The 19210-nt window shown below is 36.3% G+C and overlaps 1 protein-coding gene and 2 non-coding genes across 13 annotated transcripts in view; 1 reads left to right on the top strand and 2 right to left on the bottom strand.

The window, feature by feature from the left end:
- The window catches only part of LOC126236759 (protein muscleblind-like), a 611863-nt gene that overhangs the window by 50101 nt on the left and 542552 nt on the right, over window positions 1-19210 (bottom strand). For 5 of the 11 annotated variants that reach the window (XM_049946307.1, XM_049946300.1, XM_049946309.1 and 2 more), the window contains 6 exons: window positions 14283-14453; window positions 12702-12755; window positions 8937-9119; window positions 7338-7553; window positions 4957-5034; window positions 2727-2768 (listed from right to left, as the gene is read on the bottom strand). In XM_049946307.1, the coding sequence (XP_049802264.1) occupies window positions 2727-2768; window positions 4957-5034; window positions 7338-7553; window positions 8937-9119; window positions 12702-12755; window positions 14283-14342 (633 nt within the window). In that variant the 5' untranslated portion in view covers window positions 14343-14453. Of the gene's footprint in view, window positions 1-2726; window positions 2769-4956; window positions 5035-7337; window positions 7554-8936; window positions 9123-12701; window positions 12756-14282; window positions 14454-19210 lie in introns of all 11 variants that reach the window. The other 6 variants (XM_049946304.1, XM_049946302.1, XM_049946303.1 and 3 more) reach the window with 6 other exon arrangements.
- Trnat-ugu (transfer RNA threonine (anticodon UGU)) lies at window positions 290-364 on the bottom strand. The gene has a single exon. It is a non-coding gene; the product is annotated as a tRNA-Thr (tRNA).
- Trnat-ugu (transfer RNA threonine (anticodon UGU)) lies at window positions 913-987 on the top strand. The gene has a single exon. It is a non-coding gene; the product is annotated as a tRNA-Thr (tRNA).

Here is a 19210-nt window from a genome sequence, read left to right as displayed (position 1 = left end):
CAAACACAGCTGGGAATTGGTTGCAGTAAAAATGAACAACAGAAGAAATTCTAGCTGCCAGATCATGGTAATACTAGTATAAAATTGAGAACAAAGACAGAAAAATGACTCAGGAAATCTTAGAAATCAAAGGAAAATAAAAATTATATATGACGGTAGTATCTGTTCCCGAAAGAACAGTTACTGTGGATGACCATGCAGCTTTGCTAGAAATGAAATGATAATTAAATGGACACCCTAGCTGCAAACAGGCGCTGATGTACTTCATTGGGGACATGTTGAAAATGTGTGCCCCGACCGGGACTCGAACCCGGGATCTCCTGCTTACATGGCAGACGCTCTATCCATCTGAGCCACCGCGGGCACAGAGGATAGTGCGTCTGCAGGGACTTATCCCTTGCATGCTCCCCGTGAGATCCACATTCCCAACATGTCCACACCACTACATTCGTAGTGCGCCTAATAGATGTTTGCCCATTATACTCATTACTCGTGGCAGATTAATCTACCAAGCAGGAGATCCCGGGTTCGGGTCCCGGTCGGGGCACACATTTTCAACATGTCCCCAATGAAGTACATCAACGCCTGTTTGCAGCTAGGGTGTCCATTTAATTATCATTTCATTTCTAGCAAAGCTGCATGGTCATCCACAGTAACTGTTCTTTCGGGAACAGATACTACCGTCATATATAGTTAAAATATGGCTTCCCGGCCATTGACCTTCTTGTGCGAATGCACACGCTATGCCCGAACTTGTACAGGACTTGGTAGATTAATCTGCCACGAGTAATGAGTATAATGGGCAAACATCTATTAGGCGCACTACGAATGTAGTGGTGTGGACATGTTGGGAATGTGGATCTCACGGGGAGCATGCAAGGGATAAGTCCCTGCAGACGCACTATCCTCTGTGCCCGCGATGGCTCAGATGGATAGAGCGTCTGCCATGTAAGCAGGAGATCCCGGGTTCGAGTCCCGGTTGGGGCACACATTTTCAACATGTCCCCAATGAAGTACATCAACGCCTGTTTGCAGCTAGGGTGTCCATTTAATTATCATTTCAAAATAAAAATTTATAAATCAGAGGAACGGTTTACAGATACAGAGAAGAGAAAATGCACAATGACATAAACAGTATTTCCATTTGATGTCCTGAATTTCCATTTTATATAAACATAGATAGAAGCAAGATAGCTCTCATATGCAAAATAAAGAACTTAAAAGCATCAGATTACAGCGTAGCAATAAACCTCTAAAGCTTGTCAAATAATATAAAAATTTGGGGATATTACCACAAAGCAATATGAACTCGAACAAACATGTGAAATCAATAGTACAGAAAGCCAATGGAGACTTAGATTTGACAGAGTTTTAAGAAAAAGCTGAGCATCTGTTAAGGAAATCACATACATGACCCCAAAGTAATCTCTTCTAGAGTACTGCACTTACTTCAATCAGTCTTAAGGAAGAAATTTTAAAAAATCAGACTATGCTACTACTACTGAAATAAGATTTGTATAGCCTATACAAAAAAGTAACAGACAACTTAATTGGAAATCCAAAGAAAGTTGTTCTTGCAGAAACAAGTAGAGTAAATTTAGAGAACTGATACTGAGAAAGGTTGTGCAATAATTCTACTGATTTTGTTATGCATCTCACGGAGTTATGAGAATAAGAAAGATTCGAATGTTTACAGAGACATATAGTCAGCATTTCCTTATTCAGTGCTTGACTGGAAGAGGACAGGGAGTAACTACTACTTGTATACAATACTTTCCATTAGGAATCTATTGGGGCTTCCAGAATACACATGCTAATGTAGAAGAAGATCAGAGACATAATGAAGAAGAGCCAGTCAAGTTCAGGGAAGTAATCAAAACTTTTTTTTTTTGTTTCAAAGGCCTATATGAAGGATTATCTAAATGTTGATCACATTTTCCACAATAAGCCATAATACCACATGCAACATTTAGAACGTGGTTGAATACAATACAAATAATGATATTGTTCAGTAGCCAGTGCTGCATTATGACTGCTGGAATGTGTTTAACAATGCAATAAGAATAGACTACAGAAGTGAGAGGATATTTGGGATTTAGTTCCCATCCAGCACAATGTTTTGAAGTATCATGAATGATCAGCTTATAATTTTTACTCTGAATCAAAACAAATTCAGTTCACCAATAATGGTGAGAAACACAAATAAATAAATATCTAAAACTTGTGTTGAGTGCAGGAAGGGGCTAGGGCCAAGGGGGCAGATAGCTGAAGAGGAAAATATACTACTGTTATCTTCTGAAAAAATTGAACACAGAGAGAAAAGTAAGATTTAACCACAATAACTGTCTTGCTGCTTAAATAATATGCAGTCAACCCTTAAGAAGTAATAAAATAAATAATGCATGTATAAAATGCAAACAAATGATCAAAACAAGGATCACCACATAATTTTGAAACATTTTCATCTTGCCTTAAAATGAAATATCGAAATAAAAATATAAAAATCTTTGCTCTGACTATGAAACATCCATCAGCTAAAAGAAGACTAACCCGACACCTGTAAAAGTATGTAAGACAATGTGATTTCTTGCATTCATAGCATAACTGTTACTTAAGTTGAGCAATTTGTGTAATCTATTAATGCCATGAAATATAATGATGTATTGGAGATATAAAATCATGATGATACTGAAAGAAGGAAAAAAAAAATGTTAACATTAACTTACAAAGTTTTCGTAGTAGAATGATCCAACAGTCTTCATATCCATCTGAAAAAGGAAAATAATAAAGTAAATTAAGCATCAGATCATAATAAAATATCAGCATATAACTGATTAAAATACAATGTTGCTTAAGATTCAATATCACTATATGAACATTAAATGCTTATTTGCACAGAATGTAGAGAAACCCTAAATTAAAACTGATTTCCTAATACTCTCATATTAGCTTACAAAGGAGCAATAAAGTAGAGTCTAACATTTGTCTGATCTAAACCCTTTCCAGGTGATGATTTGGATTTGCAAGAGTGCTTCATTCTGGACAACCGAACATAAATATGATTTTTCATTAATTACCTTAAATATAACACATGTTCTTTGAGGTAATCAGTAGAGGACAGTCATCAGTATTCATACTGGTAAAATAATTATAACTGAAAAGGATCTATAAGTGAATATTTATGCAGATCAAATTTAGTGTTCTGCTTCTGGCACCAAAATATTTTAGTCCAAAAACATATGTAGCTCTGGCCATTGGGTACCTGCATTTAACCCCCTCCCACCACCAATTTCCCTCTCTTTCCTTGTGGCCATTACCCATTAACAACCAGTTTGTTGCTAAAAATTATCCATTTTGAGAACCAGGAAGAAAGGGAGGGAGGTTGGCAGAAAAAGCAACAGAAGAAGGAGAACAAATGGGAGCATGGAAAGGGTAGGGCCATATGGGTAATTGTTTTAAATTTGATGTGACAATATGCAGTAAAGCAGTACAATTCTAGCAATGTTTTGCAAAGCTTGCTGTTCCATTCCAGCATGAAAACTGATGCACAGGAATAGGACTTGATGTGAATGATTACATGACTTCACTTACCATAAGAATAATTAGTAGCAGTTTTATTACTTTAATCTTAAAAACAGGAAATTAAGGTAACAGGTGTATATAAGGACTGAAACAAATCACAAGAACAGAACACAGATCAGAGATTTATATCAGTTTGGTCCAATGACAGTTACTGAATGTTTTGCCTAGATAAATTTATCATCAGTGTTCCACAACAAGGTAAGATGGTGCCAAGGATTGCATTTACTACAGTGCAGCAAAGCGTCACTGGGAGAAGAATCACTTAAAACAGTCAACGAGAAGGAGTCGAACAAATTCAAATCCATCACCATAGGCACTGTTCCCACCATTCTCTGCCAGCAATTACAACTGATTCTTTTTTTAAAAAAGCTTTACATGCATTTTGAAAATTATCAGATCCTAATTGTCTGATACTCAGATGAAAGTTCCTATATTCCAGGGACAGACTGTATAATTTTTTATTTGGACAGTTAGGAAAAGGCAACAAAAGTTGAAGAAGTTGCTAGAATGTTGTGTCTTACAATGTGATTCTGATTCTAAAGGGAGCAGAAGTAAATTGATAACATGCCAAACACGCGCGGAAAACACTAAGCCATTATTTCAATAAGAAGCGATTTTATTGGTCTTTGGAAGGATCGGAAGCACACCAGCATTGCAGGCCTTGCACAACATGCTAACAACTTATGTTTCCTCTACTATCTTTTTTATACTACATGTTATAAATTAACATCTGAGCTACATAATTTTGTACTTTGATATATGAAGCGAAGTGATAAGTTTACTGTGCAAAGTACGTAATTAAAAGAGCATGAAGCATGATCACATGACAGTAAAGCAATATAATCTTCTCCTTGCAAACTACAGCAACAAATTTTAGATTAGCATTACAAATTTGAAGAGGCATTTGAAAGAGTGACAGAAAAAAAGGAAAAGAAAAAAGTGACCACAGCTCTATAGTGCTGTATTTGGCATACTGTTGATGTTCAGAACTAAAGCATCAACAAATTAAGAATTGCTCACAATTACAATTAAACAACTACCCATCCATTCAGTCCTTTCATTTCTTCAGCCAGTGTTATATCACAATACAGATGTAACCTGTAATGTAATTCACAGATAAATTTTTATGAAATAGCATGGGAAATCCATAACAAACATACAAATGATTTTTATATGCTTGCGAAAATTTCATCTCTCTTCTGAATGTGTCCACAGATTTTTAAAGGCTTACACATTAGTAAATAGCCTATTCATTTGTCAGATTTAAATTAGAAACTTAGTGTCTTTCGACCGATAGCCATGTGACCCTGCTTACACTCAAGTTGAACTACATCTACTTGGGAAATCAAAGTGACATGCAAAGCATTATGGTACCAGTAGTATGTCATCACTAGGGTCGCGGGCGCGTTTCTTCCCCACTTCCACGCCGCCAACAGTTGCCACGGAAACGGGCTATTAGTAGCAGGCAGACAAGCAGCCAAGCATCGGGGAGGCCCGAGTGGGAAGAAAATGAGCACAACAAATCAGAAAAAAAATAAAAACTTTAGAAAGGCAACCATCAATTAATCAAAGGTAATAATGATAATAATAATAAACTATAATGAACCAGCACAGAAGTGATCACTCAATCACACTGTGTGAAAAAGTGCTGGGCAATAATAAGACATGGATATTGCACAAAATGATAGAAGAGCACATAAAAAGAGATGTAAACGAGTGTCTTTAAGTGAAACAAGCCAACCGTATGTTGGTATACACACATACAGTAGAAGAGGTGTGGTACATGCAGCTCTTTGTTGTTACTGAAACAGAACTGGCTGAGATGAATTCTGACACAAGAGCAGTAAAAGTGAAATCAACATTTACATTCGTTTAAGTTAACTACACACGTGACAGTATATGTCTTCTTAGTTTCACAGTTAAAATGTCTCATTACACGGTTAGAATGCGTTAATAAATTTCATTCAGAAATTCATGCTGGAGACTGGTTCTATGTGAAATTAAACAAAAATCTGTAGTCATTTAAATATATTCTGCTACCATACAAAATATATTTCATGCTCTTGTGTTTTAATGCATCTGTCAACAGCAGGGAATATAAGAGACATGACTTGATGTGGCCCATAACCTACAGCACAGTTTAAATTTAAATAATGGTAGCAGCATGCACACCTGTAAAGCAAGGAAACACAACAACAATGACAACAACAATCATTAACAATCAAAGCACCTTTGCCAACTGTTCAGCACTCAAGCATATACTTAATTCAATACAGCGTGTAGGATCTAGCTATTGTGGTGAGCTGGATACAGGGATTGGTGATGAGTTTTAGTTGATGAAAGGAAAGAGAAATGAAGACTGTAGGTGTATATCAAATCTAACTTACAAAGACATAAAACTGTAAAAAAAAAAGAAAGAGTTTACTTTCTTTTAGATTTCAGATGTCCACAATCAGGCACAGTTCTGATGACTGATGTGAAGGCATTCATAAAGTGTGGGTTCTGTGGTATGCTGTCTATCAATGTAAAATAATTATGAAATATATTAATTAGACAAACTTCAGAACCATTATTTATATACTACATGCCTTCACATACCCTGAAAAACAGAAATAATTTAGACCTTAACACAAATTTAACATAGAGACAGGAATGCCACAATAAAAATAACTACAATATGGAATGTAAGTATAAAAATCATTTATTTTATAGTACAAATAATTATTCCATAAACAAACTCATGAAAATTTGTAGCAGCACCTTTCACTGCTAACAAGCCCTTCGCTGGAGCAACACAGCATCTCTCTACCTTCAGCTTACCTACTGTTGAAAAATTTATGGATGGTGCACTGCCCAACTTCAGAGTGGTTTACTGATGGAGCAGCTTGCAGAGGTGATAGTAAAAATTGGTACCTAGATATTACACATGAATTTTATTTGCTCACTAATCAGGTTCAGGTGGAAGAGATCAGTCTGACCCTCCACTAAAAGATCTATACTGGGTAATTTTGCAAAGGCCTCTGAAAGTAATAATTTTATACAGTGGCTAACAATTATCTAAGAGGGTGGCACTGACACAAACTTGATGGGCAAAGAGAGCACTCAATAACTACAGTGGCAACAGCTATACAGAGTGACCAAGAGAGACAGAAAAGAGAGAGACTGCAAAAGTGCACGCGCACACGCACCAAGCTGATGATGGGCTAGGCAAGCCAGGGGTGGGGTGCATTACAAACCAGGTGCAGGACATATGACCACGGCCCCAAAACCTTGTGGTGATCTGAGCGCAGGGCTTGTCAGCACAGAGGAAAAGGACAGTGTGCAGCACACGAGAGCTCCCGGGGTGAAACGTCTCGTGCCGAGCCTACGGTAAGCTACAGTTAGTTTTACAGGTTGCAGGAACAATTGGGACAGGTAGCACGCTACATTTCACCCCGAGACAGAAAGAGACAACAGGTTTAAAAAATTCAGAAACATATGGGAAATGGTACTTAAAAACAGTCTTCTGTTGGAACACACCCAGTTATATGCTGGAAAGAAATAGAGTAAGATAGAAGAAAAGAACAGTAGTGATTTGCTACAACTAACATTATAGAGAAGAGGAAAAAAATGATAAAAATGAACATAATTTTCTGCATACTACTTGAAAAATGAAACTAATAAGGCACAAGACACAGAGAAAAATAAAAAGAAAAAAAAACACATGTGACAGCTAGGCGAGAGCAGAAGAGCGCGGGGGCTCCGTGAATGCCTACCGGGCTGGCCCGAGACTGTGCGGCCTTGATATGGGCTTGGAGGTGCAGAGGGGGGTGGAAATAGCGGCAAGGGTCGCGGTTGCATCGCCCCTTCACTGCGTCCATGCAGACCGTGACAGTGCCGTCTTCGTTGGCCGTCACGGTGTCGGGGGGATGCGCAAAGCGGCACTCACTTTCAGCACGTTTGCACGCCCCTCGTTGATATTCACGACAGACCTATAGCAGAGACGAATGAAGCAAGGCTACAGCTACAGCCAGGTGATAGGAAAGGGCAGAGGGGCAGGTCAAGGCTTCTATTCTACAAGGATAATTGTAGTTGGGCGATTTGTGCAGGCTTGCTTAAAATAGCATTGCGATTGTGATTCAAGCAACATATTTCGATTACTTCAACACAGAGAGATAATGAAATCATGACTTAGCTATTCCTGATATTCTGAGTTGCCAAAGTTATTCCATTTCCAGCATTTTATTGATATTCAGTGAGATATGTCTTGCAGAAAGTGAGCTAACTGAAGTTATCACATTGGCAAACTGTTAAAATACATAAATAGAAATTCATTAAGTTTATTATTTAATTAGTATTTGTGAAGTGATACAGTAAATATTTAAGGATAAGCTTCACAACAACACAATTTAATTTATTAGCATTTCAGTGACTAAAATACAATTGATTTTCAGCATGTTTAATTCCAGTCACTTTCAGATAGATAAAAATTAGTCATTCTGTTAGTTGAAACCGAGTTAGTGTGATAATAATGTGGCTGGAACGTATTTTGGAGATGGATATTTCTAACTAAAGATTTGGAGACTGCTAAGAGCAATGTTGCAAATGGTTAGTTGATAATGAAAGGGTAAGCATATAGGTGCAACTGCAAGAACCCTCGCAGAAATAGAGCACAACAGAAAGTGAAAGTCTAAGCTCAGGTTTACACAAGAAACTACTGTACAACTGCCCTCAGCATTTGCCACCACCATAATATACTGGTCCCTTGGCACACTCAAAGACACGACACGGAATGAGTTCCACCCAACAGTTAATGTTAATTTCTAGTTCAGATTTCATAACTGTGTTAGACATTTCTTCTCTGTTGATAAGTTATCTTTATCAGTTATAAATTTAAATGCACTTACTAAATATAAATAGTTCAGAAACAACACCAAGATTAGTGTATTTATAATGCCATCTGAAAGAAACAATACACTGAAATAAAACTACCATATAAGAAAGTGCTGTTAAGTACAACCAAAACGAAATTTTATTACAACAAAAAAAACCATGCAGCCGAAGAACACAATCACCAAACAAGGGCCCTAAAATAAAAACAAGTGTAAAAAATACTGCTGAAGGCTGGAGGGCGAATCATCTTTGCGGCGATCGAGCTGCACTCGATGAAATAAAATAAAAACATACGAGTCAAAAATTAAAATACTAATTACATACAACATGAAACAGGCTACAAATAATTAAACAAACAAATTACACAAGAAATAAAGTAATACAAAATAAAGCTTATTAAAAAATCAAATAATGCAACAAATGAAATCTACTGTCCAAAACAAAGCAACAATTAAAGAATGAAGAACAATGTCAGCACATACCTCTAGCCTATCAGAACGGGGCATCTTCTGTTGTGCAACAACTGTTTGTGGCACAACTGAGAGTGGAGAGCCAACTGATGCAGGATCTGGGCCCAGAATTGCAGGCATCACTGGCCCCGGTGTGAAGTATGGACTGAAAGTGCTACCCACCTGAGGCATTCCGGTCAGGTATGGACTGGTGGCCTGCTGGGGCAATCGCACAAGGCACAAAATTTTTAGTGAAAATAAAATGAAATATATTTACTTTGGAAGTTTAAGTACATAAGTATATATTTTTATTATTCTAAAATAAAGTTCCCACTTGTGAATGAACTGAAGGAACATTGAACAAGAAACTGAAGTGCAGTGTAGCAATCACATAAAACTGGATCAACTTTTTTCTACAGTGCACTGGATAAAGTGTTCTGCTCTAAAGTAGTATTTAAAATAATCTGATAAACACAATAGAGTCCCTGAAATGATATCTCTTCATACACAAAGTGTGTGAAATAGTGATCTTACTGATATTACATAACATTTTTAAGTTACTGACAAAATGAGGTATCTAAGATTCATGCATATGATATAAGCTTATAGAAGTCAGTTTTTCCAGATAATCACATTAATATTTTTTGTTGTTTCCATAATATAGCTATTTTGTAATTGTTCTTCTTTACAGAGTAGTTACTGGCCATTCCCTTTGCACTGAAATCATTTCAAATAGTTTTCATTGTTAAAATCTTAGCCATACGATGGCAATATTTGCACATTTCTAAAAACTGGACCAGAACTCTTACCATTAAGAAGCAACTGCCAAAAAAAGCTGTTCATTAAGCATACACTCAATATAAATCTAAGCTATAGTGTGAAAGCCACTACACAGCATGTAAAACAGGTGAGTCTCTCAAACTGAGAAGGCAAAGAAGTTTCATCAATATTAAATTAATACCAGTAGTGTAGTTTATCCCTGGGAAATGATTACCCAGCATTGACTTAGCAACAGTTTTAATCTCATTTATGTGCCTGCTGAACACACATTGCCTCATCTATATGGTTTGCAGTTACATTTACTCCTTCTATTGTTTGTATGCCACCCAGGACGTTCCCCTATGATATTAACATTTACTTTGCTGTTCAACTGTTCTCATAAAGTATGTTATGGGGAAAAGAGATTATTGGAGTTGTATGGAAAAGAAAAAATTCTGAGTCGATATTTCCAAACATACAAATGAAACTCACGTAAATGAGCGTTCGCTTAACAATCTACCAGCTCCCCGTATTCTCCAAACTAGTATAATACCAAACAGGCAATCTCTTATTGTTTAAGAAATTCTTCTTTGGCTTCTATAACTTAATCAAATTTAACAGCTTTTCACATCTATATGTACATATGAAAGAAATTATGGAATATATTTCAATTAAAGCCCATCATATATCATGTGACTTCCACATATATAAAGAGTGAAGAAGGAATGTATAGATGACATGGTATATATCAGCAAGAGCACCCCACAAGTAACCATATCATACAACAGCTAAGTGATACAATAGTGCATTGATTATATCCTCTGTAGCACAAAGAACATCATAACCATTCATTCAGCTTGCACCATGAGTGAACTGATCCTCTTTATCACAATATTTTGAAGCATTCATAAATAGATAGGCAATGAAAACCGAGGAACAGCTCAATGATTCACTAAGTAATTCTTAGCATTTTTTCCCCTGAGAGATAATAGTACAGTATATTACTATTTCTGTTGACCCACACTCCTCACTCTACACAAAACAAAATAAAGCCAAAAGATGTTGCACTGACAATCTAAACAAAATACACGCAGAAGTGCATGTTAAAGGTTCCATGGCTCTATTAGTATAGGGCAGTTTTTCTTTTTCTTAAATCAATACCCCTCCCCACCATTAAAGGGAAGACAATGCTATTTCAGTTTCTTGACTACTTCATTAACATGATACTATAAATGGAGATTACACAAATCTAAACAGACACACTGGAATTTGAGCTTTTCTCCTTCAAAGTGAGCAACAATGTTTTGACCACTATGTCACAGCCATAGTGAGAGAGGAGGTAGGCTGTACATTTGTAAGCAAATCTGTCTGAAAGAGTTGGTGGTACAATTTACAACCAATCACTTTAAAGAAACTGACAGGCAAATTTTTATAAACTACTTATAATTAACGGAATGTTTTCTGTTGTTCATCTGAGTTGTTGATTCCATTTTATGCTTAAAATGGAATAAACAGCTCAGCTGAATACTTGAAGGAGTACCATTAATCAGTAATGGAGAAAGCCTGAGATGTTACTTATATTTACATTACAGAAAAAAGGAAAATAATGAATTCAGTTATCCGCTCCTAAACCATTTTAGGAAAGATAAGCCCCACCACTTGTTCACTTTAAACTAGATTATAAACTCAATCTTCCACCCATAACTGATTTGGCAAGACAACTGGACATGCAGTACAAACATATTATAAATTTCAATATCAACTGTTTTTTCTTGTTTTTTGATATTTTGCACTCTTATTTCCACTGCCAATTATCCCAATATATTGTTTAAGTAGTATGTTCTCCACAGGCTCTATCAAATGATAATACAATGAATATGTATCATTTACCACTTCCTAATTTTATGCTTACCACTTACCAAAATGATCCTCTACCATGTACTGCAGAATTGTGTTGTAACCTTTATTATAAGAGTATTCTGCTCGTATTATAATTCTCACTACTAAAAAGCAATGCACCTATGCTGGTACCTATTATCAGTGTTCAGACTGCAAACATTCCAGTAACTGAATAATGGAATAACAGCACAGAAATAATAATTTTATTTTAAGGGACTTATTTCAATTCACATATTGTTAATGAGCTGATCTGCAAATATTTGATCCTTGCTTTGAAGGCTCTACATATGACTTGTGGCCTATGAGTGTGGAACAGAGCTAGGAAACAAATTTTCTAACTTCTCATACCCCATTACTGTGATCTAATTTGTCTACACTGGCATATGTACAATGGAATGCAAAAAGTCAGTCTCTGTGGGCACATACTGCTACAGTCTTCTTGCACAGTAGCCTGACTGGAATAAGTAATGTCCACAATGAAGCAGATGTAGTGAACATGGAAGACGCATGGCGAAGTGAGGCAAAAGGGAGAGAGGGAACATGGACTATGGAAAGGAACCTTACTCAAGGCTGTCTCCCTCTGCTTATTTATCATTTTTTCTGCCCTTTGATCCCTCAATATTCATCTCATTCCCTCCATACAGTCACACTGACACATGTGTGGATACAGTGTTGAAGTTTTTGTTTATGTGCCTATACAAAGTAGAATACTTCCATTTGCTATGCATGGAGTGCATATCTTTACTCATTCCACTGTTAGTTTTCAACCCAGAATTTCCCATTATCACATTCATTTTGTTTGCACTGATTATGATAGTCAGTGCTCCAAGAGCTAGAGCACAGTTTTACAAAAAGAATCTTCAAGAATTTCTAATGAAACACATACTCCATTACTGAAATATATTTCCCAAAGCGTATTAATGATCCAATGTTAAACTATATACGACTCTCTGTGAGTGATAAATGGCTGTACATGCATAGTTCATTTGTTAAGAGTTATAGATTAATTCTTGTGGCACCAAACTTTATAATAATACATTGTCATTGGTTCTACACATTAAGACACAAGCCACTACAAGCTTTGATAGAAAAGATAAGAGAGCTGACAGTGAGAAGATTACAGAAGCCAAACCATGTTACCATTAAAGGCTGCCCAAGCGTCAGTGGGGTAGCAAACGGCAACTTCCCGCCAACCTCAAAAATAAAGAAAAATGTGAAAACATAGCAAAAATATCACTTAAAGTAATTAGGAGTGCAAGACATGGTGAACTACAGCATTCCACAATACTGTTACACTATTATGAAAAAGAGGGATAACTCTCGTCAAACTAAGCAAAACAAATCATACATATGGGGTATATCAGAACCATGCTATGAAAAGAACTTTCAGGAGAATGTGTTAAATAACATTTTCTATGTCTACAACAGTCTCAGTGTTTCACACTCTGCCATATTATACAACTCATAACATGGCTTGACATGAAAGCTAGGTAACTCAGGCAAACTTAGGCTGCCTGCAGCATTACTTGGATGTTGTTGCAAACTACATTCTTAAAATTACAACTTTTTACGAAGAAGTGGAGTGTTCTAATTGCTAGAAGTACAATAAGGCTACCTAAACCAACATGAAAATATTAAATTATGGTAACAACTAATATATTTATTGTTGAAACAAGTGTTATACTTAAGCTGCCAAGTACAAGCGAAACACAGTTCTTCTTCTTATTTGCTATTAGTCAGTAACAAATACATGCCATGATAAATCTAATTATGTACACAAATCTCTGTACTTAATCATTCTTTCGTCATCACTCTGAAGCTGGGCTATTCCTACTGCAACTGACCCTGCAGAGCACCTCAAAATACTAAAAGGAAATATAAAACATATTGCATATTGAAGGACAACATCATTCAATAGTAAGTGAAAGTACAGCTGCTGAAACAGAAAAATAGAAGAAAGGAAAGATTGAAAAAAATGTGGCTTGTAAACGGACCTAAACCATGATTCAGGTTCATGGTCAGTTATACTGTAAACTGAAATATTTGTATTGTGAAAGTCTTTTTACTTAGCTTAAAAATTTCACAAAATTATTTAACTAGATCTTACTGGATTTCTTATTGGTTGGAATCACTTCATATGAATTCATACCAAGCCCCATGATAGCACAGTACATCAGGGAGAGGGAAAAAAAGACAATGACTTCCCCATATCCCTTTATTTTATTGTGCTCATTATCAAAATAAAAATTCCTTGTGGATGCCTTAATTCAACAAAAATACAAAGTTATGGTGATTTCTTTTACAGACTAGAGTTCAAGAATTAAATGCAATGTCAAATTTGCTGAGGATTTATCGGACGAGAACTACAATCTTCTTTTTGTGGCTTCTGGGCTCAGCATCAGTTGCAATTCTGTGGCAAATCACATTATTCTGTATAGAACCACAGACAGCCAGGTTGCAGCAAATAGTGCTATTGCTTATGTTACAGGTGAATCATAATATTTTTTTGATATATCTCATGTTATTTAATATGCCAACTCTCTTGCCCAAAAAGAGAAAATAACTGCAAGTTCAGCTGTGAGTGCTCACAGAAGAGATGTGTCTAAAACAACAATAAAGCGGTAACAGAGTCGGCAATAGGAGGTAACAGAGGGGATGGATCCAAGGATAAACAGAAGCGCAAGCATGCTGGTGAGGTTAGCTATGGTGGTCCGCACTTACCACAGTGACCTGGCCTGGGATAATGGGCTGCCCAGGAGGCGTCAGCCCCATTTGCTGCATCAGAGCGTTCTTTAAGGCCAAGTGATTGCGACCGTTAATCAGCAGCTGATCCTTCAGGTGCTGTGGTGGGTGGAAATACTTGCAAGGAGGCTTCTCTCGGTTACACCGCCCCTGAAACAGTACACACAAATTACAATTAGCTCATTATCAGCAAACCCAGATTACTTAACGAATTGCAGTCCCTTGCATAAAATGGCTTCAAACATCTGATCACTTTACAAATGAGTTAATGTGTTCAATTTTTTTACTTTAAGTGTGTAAGTGAGAAAAAGTTATTTTTTCCCCCAATAGATCATATTTTACAATGATATCAGACATGTCACATTGGCAGTTCTTCAAAATTTGTCACTGACACATATAGCACCTGCACCAATGATTTTTATGGACTGAATACCACCAAACAAAACTGAGATAAGTGATGTAATAATAATGCCCTTAGGAAATTTACACGTTAATTTAAAATACAGTAGACAAATAAATTGCAGTGACAAGTATCTCTCCGTATACCACCAGAATGTCAGCTCAGTCACAAACAACGTATCAGACATTGAGATTTTGCTAAACACTAAACTGCATTTTGTCAATGTTCTATGTTTCTCAGAACATTAGTTAAAGGCAGATCAGATTGCTTCATTTATAATACCAGGTTACACACTTGCAAACCACTTCTGTAGAGGAAAGTACAAAAATGGAAGTACTGCTATTTTAATTGAAAGAGGGCTGAAATTCAAAACTATTGAAGTTTTCAGTACCTCAATACAGAAAGAGACTTTGAAGCAACAACTGTAGAACTCAGTGGTGCAAATACAGTTGTCATGTGTATCTATCGCTCACCAAATCGGAACTTTGAGGTATTTATCAATAAACTTAAACATTACTAAATAGGATACATGTATGCAAGAAATCAATAGTGCTGTGTGGGGATTTCAACACTGACTTGCAACAAGCAGGAGAAAAGAACTGTAGCTCAACCTAACAGATACTTTCAATTTAAAGCAAACAATCACAACCCCAATAAGAATCACAAAAACTTCTGCCACTACTGTGGACCAAATATTTGTTAACACACCCTATACAGCAAAATGTGTAAATACAAATTTTACTGATCATGAAGCTCACGTGGTAACCCTCTCAGACTGTTTACTATCAAGACAAAATCATAAAAGTACTGTGACTGCAAGAAGTTTCAACACACAAAGCACAGAAATATTCAATCACTTGTTATCAAGAGAAAGGTAGGAAAGAAGTTTCTCAGTTGCGTGACACCAACAAAAAGTTTGAAAAATTCTCTGACATCTTCAACTATTATTTTGAAGCAGTATTTCCTCTCAAATCACGGGTGCTAAGAACACAAACCTAAAAGCAAAGTCATGGATAACAAGAGGCATAAAAGTCTCAAGGTACACAAAAGAAAATTACTCAAAAGAAAAATGCTCAGTTACAGGAAAAACCACAACATAGCCCCTCTCCTTAACAGTTATATCACAAAATATATTCAGGTGTATAGAAAGGTCATATGTTAGGCAAAAATAATGGCCAATGTAAGTCTATATCAGAGTCAGAAAATAAAAGCAAAGCAATCTGGAATGTAATAAAGCAGGAAGGAAATAGTAAAAAGGAAAATATCACACTGAACTGTGACAACAAGAGAATTACTGACCCACGGCAGATTGCAGATCTCTTCAGGCAGTACTACGAAGACAATACAAAAAAAATCTAATAATTAATAATAAGAAAGATAGCCAATTAACCAAAAGAATAAAGTAAATCCTTGCCTCCCACTCAGTCCATCTCCATGACACATCCTTGAATCAAATCATTCACAGAAAACGCTCTAGAAGCACTGGATACTACAAAAAAAAAAATGCTGCTGGTATTTTCTTAGATCCAAGCAAAGCTTTTGACATTTAGGACGACAGAATGCTGTCAGAAAAACTCCAAAAGTATGGCATTAGAGGCAACACATTACAATGGTTCTCCTCATACCTGACAAATTGGAAACGAAAAGTAGTAATAATATATGAACTAAATGATAGCAATAGAACATGTTTTTCAGATGCACGCAAAATCAAAACTGGAGTCCCTCAAGGTCCATTCTTGGGCTTCTTACAGGGGAAACACAAACACAGTACGAGAAAATATAAATCAAGCTGCAGACCAGATAAGTGGTTGGTTTGGAGGGAATAAATTAATAATAAACACTTCCAAAACAACTGTGCTTGATTTCTGTTTAAAAGGGGAAGCCTGCAACACTTCTGTAACAACAAGTGCCAGTGGAATTACACCCTCACTGGAAACAAAATTTTTAGGCATATGGTTTCAAAATGATTTTAAATGGCAGAGGCATATAACGATAACAAATACAACAATGAAAAAAGATGCTACAGCCAATACTTACTTGCACAAAAAACAAGCTTCCACACTGTTAGAGTTGCATACTTTGCCCAGTTCCACAGTATTCTACAGTATGGAATTATATTCTGTGGTAGCACAGATGGCCAAGTGGTTCTAAGCCCTTCAGTCTGGAACCGCACAACCGCTACGGTTGCAGGCTCGAATCCTGCTTCGGGCAAGGATGTGTGTGATGTCTTTAGGTTAGTTAGGTTTAAGCACTTCAAAGTTCTATGGGACTGATGACCTCAGATGTTAAGTCCCAAAGTGCTCAGAGCCATTTGAATCATTTGGTAACACAGCTGCTAGCTCAGTAATCTTCCTGGCCCAAAAACGAGCTATAAGAGCAACGCACCATGCAAAACAAACTGACTCATGTAGGTCCCTCTTTCAGAAGTCTTCCATCCTCCCTCTCCCCTGTCTTTATATTCTAGAAAATTGTAAATATCTGAGGAAAAATATCAAAGAGATTAATAAAAACTGCAATGCACATGAATATAACACCAGGTGAAAAGACAAACTCCATGTTTAGTCAGTAAGGACAACAGCCTTCAAAACCTCCAATACAAATAGTGCAATACAAATGTGCAATAGTCTGCCACATAGAATTAAAGTTATTTCTTCATTTTCTCTGTTTCACAAATCCGTAAGGGCATTCCTATTAGATTACTGCTTCTATTCAGTGGCAGAATTCTTAAACCATGTGAAGCGCAATAGACATGAAGCAAGAATATTAAAAAACTACTACTGCTGCTACAGCAAGATCAAATATAACGAATTTATTGTACTATTAAAATAAATTTTGAGGTTATATGTAACTTGTGTGTGTGATGAGCAAATGACACCCCACAATCTGTAGAGACATACTGGATGAATAAATAAATAGATAAATAAAAAAAATTAATAATAATGTTAATAGATAATCAGTAGTAACCAGCTACTGCAGATATGGTAAAAAAACTCAGAGAAAACTATATTTTTAGTAATACACAGTTATGATAAATACTAATAGCCTGCACTAATTTATGTTACAGTCTTGGATAAATAAGCAAAGTTGATAAATTTATATGTTTTTCCATACTGCAGAAAATACTAATATGTTTATACAAATTGAAAACCTATTTTTAGATCATACATATTAGGCACACTGCAGAAAATATTTAGGCATTTTTACATCTGGAAAACTCTTTAAAATCATATTTGCACTAATACACAGAATCAGGAACAATTTTCGATTTAGTCTGCACATTCTTTTCTGTATTTTCAGCACTACAAGGTGTCTTCCATTTTTCCTTCTTTCAGGGAATTTGTTTCCACATAAAAACGAAATGTTTTACTCCATTTCCAACTTCAAATTCACATTTGTCCTGTGGTAGATAACCACCAGCACTGCTTCCCCCTAGACCAACATCTGGGGAGGAAATGTGTCTTCAGTTTTCTTTTGAAGATGCTCGATTCCTTTATGCTCTTTATGTTAGCTCTTGGCCTGTTAGAAAATGAGCTCCCTGCATCTGTAGGGTGTTTATTTGTCATTTTCAAACTTTTGCTGCAGATATGGTAATTTTCTCCAGTTCTTGTGTTACTGTCATGAAAATCTCTGTTTAGAGGTTGTAGTGCCTCAAGAATTTCGGGATAAATTATTGAACACCTGAGATTTTAGGTACGAGTGCAGGAGAGTGAGAACGTTTTTACCGATCTACCTGTTTCTATGTGCAGGTCGGAAGTTTGTTATTAGAAGACTGTAAGAAGGGCGAGTCACTGACAATGACACGTGTTTGCCACCAGTGCCACAGAAGGCATGATGAAAACTTAGGGAATAATTATGTGGTGTTGTTTGATGTGTTAGTGTCTGTGGTGATTGTAAAAAAGACTAATGAACAATTGAATATAGATTTCTATGCAAATTCATGTATTGGACTCGCTAGAGACTTACTTTATATCTTAGATCTGCATGAGACAGGACACATGTGATGCCCATTAATTATTGGATTGTTACAACATACGATATTGTACTTGTGTTTATCGAGTCTGACATTTAAAGACACCAGTTGGCTTGCCAGAGTTTACTTAATTATGTGAAAAGGAGTAAATGTTGCTTTTTGTTGAGAGATGAAAATATGCCATGAATGAACTGAAAGTGTTCCACAAGTACACAAATTATTTCAAGAATAGAGAAGTAACTTAATAAATTCCTGTACTCACTATAGTCTTCGGAGAAGAAGCTTTTGGGGGATCGACATAGCTGATTACCCGGAGAAGAGGATCGGCTCCACACAATACATAAGTCAACTGCGAGAGATGTGTGAGTCTTGCATCCCAGTACCACACTGTCTCATGTTGTCAGAAAAATATTAGAACATGCTGTGCAATTTACTATTAAAAAAGTATAGTCTGTATACGTACAAAACTGGCACAGATGATATTTAATATTCTTTTCATTTCTTTTTGCAAGAGTCCTGTGGTGTTTGTTTTGCTAA

Source organism: Schistocerca nitens, chromosome 2 (assembly GCF_023898315.1).
Source record: "Schistocerca nitens isolate TAMUIC-IGC-003100 chromosome 2, iqSchNite1.1, whole genome shotgun sequence".
NCBI classification, from domain to species: Eukaryota; Metazoa; Arthropoda; class Insecta; order Orthoptera; family Acrididae; genus Schistocerca; species Schistocerca nitens.
The sequence above is the reverse complement of the archived record's forward strand: the minus strand, read 5'-3'. Positions and strand labels throughout refer to the sequence as shown.